This window comes from Camelina sativa, chromosome 4 (genome assembly GCF_030686135.1).
Source record: "Camelina sativa cultivar CO46 ecotype springtype chromosome 4, ASM3068613v1".
NCBI classification, from domain to species: Eukaryota; Viridiplantae; Streptophyta; class Magnoliopsida; order Brassicales; family Brassicaceae; genus Camelina; species Camelina sativa.
Genome location: NC_141883.1, coordinates 24,734,351 through 24,747,921, shown reverse-complemented (window position 1 = coordinate 24,747,921; position 13,571 = coordinate 24,734,351). Strand labels below are relative to the sequence as shown.

Here is a 13,571-nt window from a genome sequence, read left to right as displayed (position 1 = left end):
ATAATGTCATAAACTTTTAACAAATAGTACAACGTTGTACTGTAGTATCCATGTCTAACTTGCTACGCGGGTGTTGGCTTGTAGTATGAATAATTATCATTCTATTGGACCCCTTATTAAATGGTATTTTGGATACATATATAGACATTAATAGTTGCCTACACAACTTGATGACTTTTACTATCATTATTGTCGTTGTTATACTTCGATCCATTTGAAGATATGTATAAAGCATTCATATTTCTCGAGTGCATTATATGTATGTTATGTATAAAACATTATAGTCTTTGGTTTAAGTAAATGGTGTGTTATTTTAAAAAGAAAGAAAAAATCTAACAAATATCCAATTTTTTTGATAATTTGATTCTTTTGTTGATTGAAAATTCAAAACTATTTTAAAGTGATTTTATCATTAACTAAAAACAAACATCCAACAAAAACTACAGCCATTGAATCTGTTTAAAGAAAAATCGTGATAGAGATGCGTCGTAGTTCATGGTTGCCCCATTTGTTAGATATTCACTTATCTTCTTTTAACAATACAATTTAGGATAAAATACTAAAATCGAGATTTATCATTATTTTGCAATGCAATCCTGTGGTGTTTTAGATTATACCACTAACACCATTAGTAATTTGAAAACAAAATTCTGATTTAAGCTCAAAAAAATGTATTATATAAAGAAAACAGTATCGATTTTATACGATCAAAATGCATATACTCTTATTTTATAATTGCCTGCGTATAGCCCACCTTCCAAAAACAGAAGATAGGTTACCATCCACAGTTTTTTTAAGCCGATAGTTAGCAAGTTGTTAATGGAGGATACTCAAATAACTATTTCTAAAAAGACAGTTAAGCTTCAGATTTGATTAAGCAAAAACTTGATTATGATATATTTTTAATCATTTTATTATTGTTTATTTCCTTGTCAACACCTCTCCCCCCCCCCCCATTCACTTTTTTCTTACATCATCCCTTGTAAAAACAATATTTAAATTATTCCTGTGACTTATACACAATTGGTCAGAGACTAATTCTCATTCGATAGACAATGCATTATGAGTAAAAAAGACTAATTAGAAGAAATGCCGGCCTAATAAGTTTGATTAATAATATATAAAACTATATTACAGTGACTTACGATATGTGTATTAATAAATGTATTTGCGATTTGCCAACTGGAATAAATTTTGCTACAGAACCAACCTTTTGAATTTAATGAAAATGTTGAGACACAACAACTAGACTTTACGCCATTAATAACACAGGTCTCATTTATGAACCTGCGAACAAATCTTGTCAGTAGTTTATTGGTTTCTGCCCTTCTGGAGGTGTAATAAGCCATGGTAGCTAACAACACCCAAAATAACTAAAACCAAACTCTTATCCTAAAATTTGTCTTTTAGTATTCCTTTTATCAGAAAAATAATAGTCTTAATAGTAATAACCTCTGTTCAGGATTTAATTGTGTTCTGAAATTGATTTATCTTTTGATCCTAGCTCAAATGATGTCTTAAACTTCATTATAGGAGATTGTCTCAAAATCATGACGTTGAAAAAGTCGGCAATAGATTATACACTAATATATTTCCGTAAATAAAAATTATGGACTAAAAATCAATAAAAAAACGTTTACCATTTTAGACTTTTAGTCATGTCAAACATGTCCTATATAAATATCACCGATCGTTAGTTTAAACTTGGTTAGAAGAGAGTGAGTGTGCACTAGACCAACTAGGACATCTCCGACTATAAGCGAGGAGTACCCATATACGTGTACGTATATGATACATGGAAATAGTGAGCGAGGGCCATTGAGTTTGAAAAGTATTGAAAATATTTATCTTCTACTAAAATTAAGCCAAATAATAAAAAGATGATATATATGAAAATACGTATGATGCCTAACTGTACCTTTTCGACGAAACGGAACAGAGTGATCCGAGTGAGAGACGACATATTAATACTTTTCAACAATACATTGTGTTGTTATCATTATAGAATGTATTGAATTTAAGTCTATTATAAGATAGAAGAGTTTCTTTTTCTTTTTGGACAACAGATAGAAGAGTTTCTAGAAAAAACAATTGGGTAGAAAAGTTTAGTTTTGATACGCCATATTTTATAGTAGTCAAATGAGATGTTTAGTTAACTTAGTCTAATTATATATGTTTATGATATATAAAAGGTTAATTAGTCGTACTGGAGGGCAAATGAGAGCTAGAGATCCAATTTACTTTCTACTCATGTAAGTTCTCATTCTCAACGTAATCAATCGAACTTAGATAAGCCTCTCTGCTCCAATATCCATCACTCAATTATTTTATGTCAAAGCAATTCGTTTAGGACTCGTCTGAACGTAAACTATTTGAACTAGGTAGGTCTATTTAGGGAGTATACATCTCGGTAATAGCTGATAAGGACCTATCTGTATGTCGTTTTGAATTTTTGGTATGCAAAACTACTATTCAAAATACCGTATCTTCGGCAAATAGAAAAATAGATCATAAAATTTGGATATCAAATCTGACACGACCCCTAATTCAATCCACTACATCACTCTGTTTAAACTTTTACTAAATCAGTAAAAACAGAAAAGGAAGGTTTGAACTTTGAACGGATATTTTCTAGATTCTTTATTAGTCTAAATTTCGGTCCAAAAGTTACCCGATTATAGAAACACATTGAATGATCCTAAGTAATTATGGATTACAGCAAGATTCTATATTCCATTCTCACTGAGTGATGAAATGACATCATGATCACTACATCATCGAGCTTACGTCAGGAAGCTCCACAAGCAAAAAAAAAAAAAAAAAAAAGGGTGGATAACTTCAAGTTCCATCTCATTTCCTCGCACATCTATCTCTATCTTCCTTCTCATTTCCTCACATCTTCCTCCCTCTCTCTCTCTCTCCAAAAAAAAAAAAAAAAAATCAAAGAAACCCAACAAAAAAACAAACGCATCATTACAATTCTTTTTTTCCACCTTATATTTACACACACTTCTCTGCTTTCCCTTTAATCATACAAACAACACCAAGAGAGAAAGAAAGAAAAAAAACCACCAAAAACTTTCTAAAACTCAACAAATGGATACTAACAAAGCAATAAAGCTTAAAGTTATGAACTACCACCTCGTTGAAGGCCATGAGTTCGCCACTAAGCTTCAGCAACTCCTCTCTCAACCCGGGTCGGGTCAGGGTTCAGCGGAAGATTTAGCGGCTAAAATCTTAGAGACTTTTAACAAGGCCATCTCCATTCTTGATTCCATCGAACCCCTCTCCTCCTCTTCCTCCTCTCTTGCCGCCGTTGAGGGCTCTCAAAATGCTTCATGCGACAACGACGGCAAGTTTGAAGATTCCGGCGATAGTCGGAAAAGATTGGGACCCGTTAAGGGCAAAAGAGGCTGCTACAAAAGAAAGTAAGTTTCACATTTCTTTTCCCAAAAGATCATCTAGGATTTAATTACTGTTTTGGTTAGTCACAAACAAACAAAATATTTAGCTTTGGTTGCAAGAATCATAAGTAGGTTAAGAGCCATATGATTAATAAATTTTCATTAATATTATGAGCAGGAAGAGATCCGAGACGTGGACTAAACAGTCGCCTATACTTGAGGACACATATTCTTGGAGGAAATATGGACAGAAGGAGATTCTTAATGCCAAATTCCCAAGGTCCTTTTTACCCCTATGTACATAGTTGTGTATCACATATATTCGTATGTGACATGTTGCCGGGTATTATTAAACATGGACCGCAATTATATCTACCATCAATGTGGTCTGAGCTTAATTGGTTGTGGCATATAATAAATTTTGGCCTAAATTATTTTTTCTTTAATTTATGTTTTGCAGAAGTTACTTTAGGTGCACACACAAGTACACTCAAGGGTGCAAGGCAACAAAGCAAGTCCAGAAGGTGGAGCTCGAACCAAGGATGTTCAGCATCACATACATGGGAAGCCACACGTGCAACACCAACGCAGCAATACCCGAGGTCAAGGCTTGTGATAATCATCATGATGAGATCACCATGGATATGGAAGAGCACCAGAGTCCTAGTTTGACGACCTCGATGAAGGAGGAGGAAGAGAATCATCGTCCTCATGGTTCGTCCACGGCGTTGGTGTGGCCCGAAATAGTGTTCGAAGAGGATCATCATCATCATCATCAGGCCATTTACGCTAGTGGGGACACTAGTACATCTATCGATGTTTTGGGTTCTCATCAGGAGCTCATGATGTTTGGAGCTGGCGGCGATTTCGAGTTCAGCGACAATGAGCACTACGCTATCTTCAATTCATGTTCGAATCTATCTTGAGTTTACACTACTATAGACTAAGGCCATGAGTTAATCATTAGGCTTGTAGAGTGGAAAACGCATATATATTTTGTTCTCGTCTCCAATGGGTGTCTCTGTAGTCTGTACTGTACATATAGTAGTATAAATAACAATCCTTCTCTTTTGCAATATGGTGTCGAATTAGTTAGACGTAAGACGACGTCTACTGAGTAGTGAGTAGTACTGAGTACTGACTATAAAATTTTAGCCGCTTCAACCAAAAAAAAAAAATTTAGCCGCTGCTACCCTCTATTATTATCTTTTTGTCAAGATTCCCTATTTCCCTTCCCCTAATTAATGCACAAATAACAATTTTTTTTTTTTTTTTTTTTTTGTCAACGAAAGATCAATTCAAACGAACCAATGCGAAAGAAAGTTGTATGCGGAGAGGTAAGCGTTTGGAGTGCCAAGAAATCCACACTAATTGTAGCAACATTCCCCTCTATTACTATAGTCTATATCGGTATATCATTGTTAACATTCCCAAGCCCTTAGTTCTAATTTACGCAGTAATAACAAATTATTTGATCGTTATGATATACATACATAATTACAAGTATATACATATATAACAAATTAACAACTAGGGTTTAGGATTTTTTTTTGTTTACAAGTATTATTGCTAAATAGTCAGGAAAATAAGAGAAAAATGCATATAGGACTGTTCACTGCCTTTTACGCGAGGGCTTAAACATCTCTCAAGTAGCGACTACATGTGTACAAAATACAACTCGACGAATTGGTCCTTTTCTATTCTTTGTTTTGCTATATCTTATGTATTATCGGGTGGGTATTAATATAAAAGGAAACATTACATTAAAAAGTGTCCCTATTATTTAGGGATAAGTGTCGTGTTCTCTTAATAAAAAGACAAAAAAAATATTGGACAAAGGGACAAAAAGCGGACGAGACACAAGACATGAGACAAGTGACACAGAAAGAAATGAAACACTCCCTTTGGTTTTTGATTCACTGCTTGCAACACAACAAAAGAAAACCCCCAACAAGCTTCTCATCAGATTCTGAAACTTGTGATTTTTATAGTATATACGATAGAATGAAAGTATATATTTACTGTAAGGACTTGTTGGGGGGGGGGGGGGGGGGGGGAAATAACGTTTATTACACGGAACTACACTGGATTTTTATGATGAAAACTTTGTTTCTAGCTAGTTTCTTGAAACTCTTTGATATGTTAATTATCATTATGATTTTAAATGTATCATGCTCAACATACATAAAGATGCAAAGAAATCAAATGAATACTTTCACCGAATAAAAATACATACATTTAAACTATATGAAATATTTTCATGGAAAATAAAAAACTTACAAAAAGTTATATTTTCATAATCATTGTCACTAATCTTAGTAGCAAATATTTGGTAAAGTAATGAAGCGTTTTGTGAATATGATCAAAACTACTGTAAATTATGATGATATTTTCGATATAATAACTTATTTCTAAAACTAAGCAAATATATGTTTCAAGTCTTACTCTTATCACACCACTTAATTAAAAGGTGTGTTTGAGCAAAAGTAACCGGTTCGTGAAAGTCTACGGAAAACAAGAAATCTAGGTCGAAAAGTATCTCTTTATTGATCAAGATGTTGATAACAAGTACAAGAAACAAGCCACAACTAATCAACTAGAACCCTAATCTTGTTCTTAAGTCGGTTGTTGTGGTTTTGCTGCGTCTCTTATACTTGCTTCTTATTTTCGTGTCCCCTTCTACCTTTGAAAGATCGTTTATTTATAAGGTTTCGTAACCCTAATTCCTTGTAGAAACCGCCTTCTTCCTTTCCTTTTTCCTTTTAATAACTTCCCATTTTATTTATGGTAAGTTTCCAGTTGTTTGTCGGTTGTTTATCCTCCAAGACAAAGGATTGGGTTTCTTGTATATGTCGGTAGGCCTTTTTGCAGGTTGTTTATGATCCTTTGAAGGTTGTCTAGAACAACCGGTTACATATCATCAATAACCTTTTAGCTCTTTTAGACAATCGGCCACATGGTTTAACAACTGTTACAGGTTGATTAGTCGATGAATTATTTTTACCCAACAAAAGGTTTTTCTATATGGATTTCGTTCTTCATCCTATACTTAAACATTATTTAAAGGATCTAATGATAAAAAACATTAATTAAACCTTAACTAAACAAAAATAAACATAAACATAACAGTTTTAAACTTAGATTCTTAAAAAGCTTAATTAACTAGGACCGGAGGACATGTCGTATCTCTGGGAAGGTGAATTCCACGTGTCGCCATCAGCATCATCTCCAGGAACGAGGCAATGATGATGGTTAAAGTAGGGTTCACCCAATAATGGTACAACGGAGTCCATGTTGCCAATCACAGCTTCGGCCAAGTTAACGATGGCGGGTACGTTGGCAGTTGTTGTGGTGGCATGTGCTGATGAGATCGGGAAATTGTTGAAGAAGTGGCACGTGTATAACTACGGTAAGTGACACGGAACGTATAAGGATCTTCGTCGAGCCGTTGCACTTGCTTCTTCGCCGGGCACTTGTATAGTTTCTTGTGGGTGCACCTATAGTACGCCCTACAAATTTTGGTATTTAATTAGTATTATAAAAAGTTGTAACTCCGAGTAACTCTACTAATTAGTAACTAGATATAGGACATATAAAAATTTGATTAAATCCAACTGAAACAGTAACAATTTTCAATATAAACTTAAACAAAATTTAATTAGGTTAAATAAAAATATTTAAAAGACTAATTATTAGTTTTGTTCAGTATATACCATACAAGGTTTTATGTTTATCCAACACGAAAACCTAATCGAATCGAATACAAAAGTTCTCTGTGCGTTCATCAAATCCAAAACAATTATTTTGTTGGTCCAATAACAAATATCATGCGATGGATCCAAATAACAACACAACAACGATATAAATACAAACTACTTGAGTATATGTCCAAATCAAATTCTATTTCGGCTAAACAAAAAATATATATAAAGAAACTAATTTAATTGGCCAGCATAAAAATAAAATAAAAAGATGTGCAATTTTTTTTCTTAAATTAATTTGCATAACGACCCCATGTCTCTGGATCAAATGATACAAAAGATAAATTCAAGAGGCTTTATAAAACCATTTTTTAATGTTAATTGTCTTTCAATAAAACCATTTTCAAAACCTAAAAAGTGAAAATAAATTAAGGGCCACAAACGAATGTGCAACTACGTAAACAATAGTATAATTTACCGAGGAAATGTAGAACCGAGAATTTCCTTCTGACCGTATTTACGCCAAGTGTAATTGTCGTCCGGCGGGATCTCCATCCTCCCCACCGCCGCCACCAGCACCGTTTCTTCTCCTCCTGTATCCTTCTTCCTATGCATTAATTTCATATTGAAAACACATATATACAAATAACAATTTACACATGCGTATACATTAATAAATGTTTGTAATACTGATAATTTACCTTTTTCGATGCCTTGGCCTCGACGTATCAATACACTCGACTGTCCGCATCACAGGGCACCTTAACCAGTGGTCCTGCGTCAAATCCGGTCCTGTCTGCATCGTCATATCCATCATTCGAACCGGTTCCTGTTGACGCAAAGCGTTCCTCCACGCTAGTAGGATTGTAAGCCGCTCGTTTGCGTCTCCGAATAAAGTGGAGATCGAGCCGAGAGAATTAGATAAATCTGATTCTGGCGGCTCTTGTGATGATAAGCTGAACTCAAGCTCCTTAACCAGATTGATTCCGTTGAAGATCATTCTCATTATCTCCTCCATCGTTCTATTATGCGCCTTTATATATATATATTTATTTACTCACACTACAAACATACGTAATACTTCTTTTTACCTTCGTGATCTCTGATCTGTTTTGTGTGTGGATATGAGACATCTCTACACTTGTATATATACACATACACACATATATACAACTATATCATAACACGTAAAAAAAGGTTGGATCCTATGTTGATTCCCTTTTGAACAAATCAAAGATTGTGAAATATTTCAGAATGCGACGTACGTAATACAGTCTCCAATTATATAATTACCTTCGTCTTTAATCTCTCTTTTTTTTTTGTGTGTGTTGACATATTGGCAAAACCATGGATTAATTAAACTAAAACTTACTCCACAACAAACACGTTGGTAATATTTATTTCTAGTTACATTAATGGATGTGACAAAAAGAAGATAAGGACTATGTTCTCTTTTTGGTTAACGAAGGTGTGAGAGTATGTTTTCTATCGTCCGACAAATTAATTTAACTTTTTGGGAGGGTAAGTGTTTTGATAAACACGATAGGAGAAAGAAGCAGTCACATTGACTAAGTCATGGTCTTCTTTTCAATATTTATATACATAGGTTTTCCTTTTTTTTTCAACGTTAATTAAAAAGGCGATCTTGGAGAAGTCTAGGCAAAATACTTGCGATTTCAAGGTTGAAATAATTGGCTGATCAAAAAAGTACAGTTGAACAATTGAATACCTAAAAAGAAGAGAGATTGACACAAGTTAAAAAAAAAAATATAACCAAAATATGTGAGTGACTCTTCTTCTTTTTTCTCTTGCGGGGTCGAAGCTAATTTGAAATATCTACTTCAATCACATGATCGTTGATAGAACCAGACTTGTACCGTTCACATATAAAAATATCTCTTCGCATGGTCTGTCTAGAGATTATCTCAACCATCTACAATGAAGTGGAGTAGAATATTGTACTTAAGTAAGTATCTGCAGTGGTGGCAACGCCACTTACACTAAAAATATCAAAGTGTATAGGTTATGATCGTGTCTCCAATTCCATTGGTTTCTTGTGAGAATAAATTCTTACTATGACATATGAATGAGTTGTTTCTCTGGCTATTGAATTTTGAGTTTTATGTCAATAAAACAAAAACAATTAATCCAGTCGATTCCCAATACGCAGACTTAATGGGCCCAAAACGTTTTAAACGACAACCCAAAAAGGCTAAAGTCCCATTAATTTTTCCCCTTTATCGAAACATCAAGACGTCTCTCTCGAATACATAAAAACCACACGAAGTTCATTGATAATTTAAACTTTCTGATAACAAGTATTATGACTAAAATAGAAGGAGACATTATGAAGAGGAAGTGATTTAGGATGTCGTTATGATGTCTACAGTAATTTGCTAGCAAACGAGCCCGACCAAAGCATTTGGAGGCCATAGGAATCAAGAAAAAAATATAACCATAGTTTTCATAGTATAAAACTATAGACTAAAAACAAAATTTAGTTAACAAAACTTTTACAGTATTTTAAAATCACAATACACAGTAATGTCCTAAAAGAATGTAACAACACCTTATTTTCTACCTAGTTCTATAAGCTGCTTATTTATTTATTTATAACAATTTAATTAAGTAAACATTGTCTAAAAGTCTAAATGATGCTTTATTTTCTTCTTAATCTATTCTTTGAATCCTAAAATTCCTAACTTTAAGCCACGCCATGATATACTGGCTATATATATAAAAAAAAATTGTATCTTATTTCTCTTCCTCTATTTTTTTCTATCTTCAAGTTTTTTTTTTACAACTAGCTTGATTCTCGCGGTGTGTTTTGATATAATTTTTTAATAACACAATTACGCTTTCTATCTCTAGATAAATAAATGTTCTGATATATACGATATCTTTCTAACACAATAACACAATTTATTAATATTCTGATATATACGATATCTTTTTTTTTTACCAAATATTATAATTCAAAAATAAAAATATGTATCAACATGCATATCAGCATATATCCCCTATATATATATAAGAACCCCGCCCTAGTTGTTCTTCCTAATGATCTATTTATATCATAAAACGAAATAGAGGAGAGGTGATGAAGAGAGGACGTGAGGAGAATAGCCACGAGAACTCACCATCGCCAACAAGACTTCGTCATGGCGTAGTAATCGATATAGCTCTGGATGTGACTGTGGAGATACTAAAAAACTTTTGTGAGGTTCCAATGTGTTTCGAAGCAATGGTCATCCATTATCGGCAGGCGTAGAGATTTCATAGACTCGATCGTGGCTCGGTCTTTGACTCAACCTCCGCGTGATGCCCATGTCTTATGCAAGCACGCTGTACGCCCTAACAAGGATTGTTTCTTAGCCTTCTCGTCTAATACTTGCCCTCGGAATATTGACAAAATATCATCAGTACTACTAATCCCTGATAATATGAGGCAATACGTCCGCGGCTTGATTTTTTGTTGGTCAAACGAGAGTAATGAGGCAGCTATATATAATCCTACCACAAGGCAGTCCTTTTACTTACCAGATACGAAATCTCACGACATGGCCTCTTGCTTCTTCGGATACGAACCTTTCGAGAATCAATACAAAGCATTGTTCATACCGCTAAACCATATGGAGGAGGCTTGTAAATTTTTCACGTTGGGAGATCCCACGGCTAAGGAGTGGAGAACAATCCAAGGCGTTGGATATCACTTTCCAAGGGCAAGTGTAGTTTCGATCAACGGGAGTATTCATTACCTAGCATGGGATCATGATGACAATAGTGCTTCTAAATTTAAATTGATGAGTTTTGACTTAAGGCGTGAGAAATTTTACCATGTCGAGGCTCCAAAAACATTGAGGGATCACGTTTCGACTCTGATAAATTACCAAGGGAAGTTAGGATTCGTGTGCTGCGAAAAACATATGGAAATTTGGGTTATGGAAGATGTTGAGAAAAAGACGAAAGGATGGTCGAGGATTTTCTTTTACGAGATGGAGGGTTTCCAAAAATGGCACATCTCAAGTGCTACTCGTGCTGGTGAGATTGCTTTTGTCGATGATTCATACCTCTATGATGACTTGTCGTGTCTCCTTTATTATGTTATAAGTGAAAATCAGTCGAGAATGTTATTCACGATGGCAAAGTATATATAGGATACAATGTACAGATGAGATCGAATCCAAGATCATATCTATGCTAGAGGAATATTCTAGAGATATCATATATCCAAATATATCGAAGATCACAAGGATCTTAACTATCTAACTAACACGCCCCCACAGTCGAACCGTCGGTGCACCGGAGGAGCGGACGTTGAGACTGTCCCAAAAGTCCAAGAACAGCGGAGATGGTAGACCCTTAGTGAAAATGTCCGCGAACTGGTGAGCGGATGGCACATGCAACACCTTTATTTCGCCGATGGCCACCTTATCACGAACAAAATGAATGTCTATTTCAATGTGTTTTGTTCGTTGGTGCTGAACCGGATTAGAGGACATGTAGATGGCGCTGACATTATCGCAATACACGAGAGTGGCCTTGGGTATGAGTATGTGCATTTCAGCAAGAAGACCTCGTAATCAAGTTGCTTCGGCGACGACGTTGGCAACACCACGATACTCGGCCTCAGCGCTAGAACGGGAAGCTGTTGCTTGACGTTTGGCGGACCAGGATATGAGACTGTCACCGAGAAAAACGCAGTAACCAGATGTGGAGCGGCGCGTGTCAGGACATCCTGCCCAGTCGGCGTCGGTATAAGCGACCATGTCAGTGACGGGGGAGCGGTGAATCTGAAGACCATGAGAGATGGTGCCTTTTACGTAACGGAGAATGTGTTTTAAGGCAGTGAGGTGTGATTCCCGTGGATCGTGCATGAACAAACATACTTGTTGAACCACATAAGCAATGTCGGGGCTAGTGAAGGTGAGGTATTGGAGAGCACCGGCGAGGCTCCAATAGAGAGAAGGATCCTTGACCGGTTCACCTGCCGCAGCTGCTAGCTTTGACTTCGTATCCACAGGAGTTGAGCTGATATTGCAGTTGGTCATTCCAGCTCTATGTAGTATGTTGACTGAGAAACAGACCGACATTGTTGCGTGTGACAGAGATGCCAAGAAAGTAGTGGAGGAATACAAGGTCCGACATCTCAAACTCCACACCAAAGGGAGGACTTAATGCGACGTAGTAGATGGTCGGACGAGGCAGTGATGATTATATCATCCACATAGAGGAGAAGGTAGGCTTGGTACGAACCATGGTGGTAAATGAACAGCGAAGGATCCAAAACACTCTATTTGAAACCAATGTTGCGAGCGTACGTAACAAATCGTGTGTTCCAAGTGCGAAGAGCCTGCTTGAGTCCATACAAAGAATGACGGAGCAGACATACATGATTGGGCTTGGTCTTGCCAACGAACCCGGGAGGCTGATGCATGTAGACTGTCTCCTGAAGATCACTGTGGAGGAAAGCTTTTTTGACGTCCAACTGGTGTAACGGCCAGTCCCGAGCAACAACGACATGGAGGACAGCACGAATGGTCGCTGGTTTGACCACGGGACTGAATGTCTCGTCGCAATCAATTCCGAGTTGTTGGGATTTACCATTAGCAACCAACCGTGACTTGTAGCGTGTGAGCTTGCCGTTGGCGTCGAACTTATGCCTCAAAATCCACATAGATTTCACAATGTTAGTAGCAACAGGCCGGGGCACAAGATCCCACATACGCCTTTTAATTTAAGCATTGTACTCTTGTGACATTGAATCATTCCAAACGGGATCCTTCGCGGCCTGAATATGAGACGTTGGTAAAGGAGAAACTATGTCTGTGTGGACACATAGTGGAACTCGTGGTTTGGAGATACCACTTTTGCTACGGGTGACCATCGGGTGTGTGGGGGGAATGATATTTGGGACAGTAGGCTCCGGTGGTGGAGTGATGGTAAGTCGTGGAATAGGAGGCACTGGAAGGATCTGTTTAGGCACCAAAATCGGTGGAGAAAAGGCATGAAAAATTACCGAGAAGGGAAACACCGATTCAATAAAAGTAACATGACGAGAAATGATGATTTTACGGGTTGTAATATCCATGCAGCGATAGCCGCGGTGACGTGTTGGATACCCTAGAAAAATGCATGGTGTGGACCGTGGGGCAAGCTTGTTGGGAGACGTGGCCAATGCATTTGGATAACACAAGCAACCGAACGTATGGAGGTGATCGTACCGAGCCGGTTTGTCGAACAGCCGTGTATATGGTACGTAGTTGTCTATCGCCGAGGATGGGAGGAGATTGATTGTGTGAACGGCGGTGTAGAGAGCTTCGACCCAGTACGACAGTGGTAGAGAGGCTTGATGAAGGAAGGTGCGAACGAGATTATTGATCGTACGTAGTGTCCGTTCTGCCCGACCATTTTGTTGAGACGTGTGCGGGCAGGAGAAGAGTACGGTGCTGCCGACGGCGGATAG

General features: G+C 36.7%; 2 protein-coding genes and 1 pseudogene across 2 annotated transcripts; 2 read left to right on the top strand and 1 right to left on the bottom strand.

The window, feature by feature from the left end:
* The first annotated feature begins 2,866 nt into the window (after nucleotides 1-2,866).
* Nucleotides 2,867-4,480, top strand: LOC104781541 (putative WRKY transcription factor 70). The gene is made up of 3 exons (XM_087510645.1): nucleotides 2,867-3,428; nucleotides 3,583-3,684; nucleotides 3,865-4,480. The coding sequence occupies exons 1-3, from the start codon at nucleotides 3,097-3,099 to the stop codon at nucleotides 4,328-4,330; spliced, it is 900 nt and encodes a 299-aa protein (XP_087366771.1). The 5' UTR covers nucleotides 2,867-3,096; the 3' UTR covers nucleotides 4,331-4,480.
* Nucleotides 4,481-6,398: 1,918 nt separating this feature from the next.
* Nucleotides 6,399-8,202, bottom strand: LOC104781540 (WRKY transcription factor 55). The gene is given in 4 exon segments (XM_010506241.3): nucleotides 6,399-6,807; nucleotides 6,810-6,913; nucleotides 7,584-7,712; nucleotides 7,807-8,202. Coding segments are annotated over 4 exon segments (795 nt in total). The 5' UTR covers nucleotides 8,124-8,202; the 3' UTR covers nucleotides 6,399-6,562.
* A 2,003-nt stretch (nucleotides 8,203-10,205) lies between these two features.
* Nucleotides 10,206-11,325, top strand: LOC104784113 (putative F-box protein At1g32420 pseudogene; annotated as a pseudogene).
* Nucleotides 11,326-13,571: the final 2,246 nt, after the last annotated feature.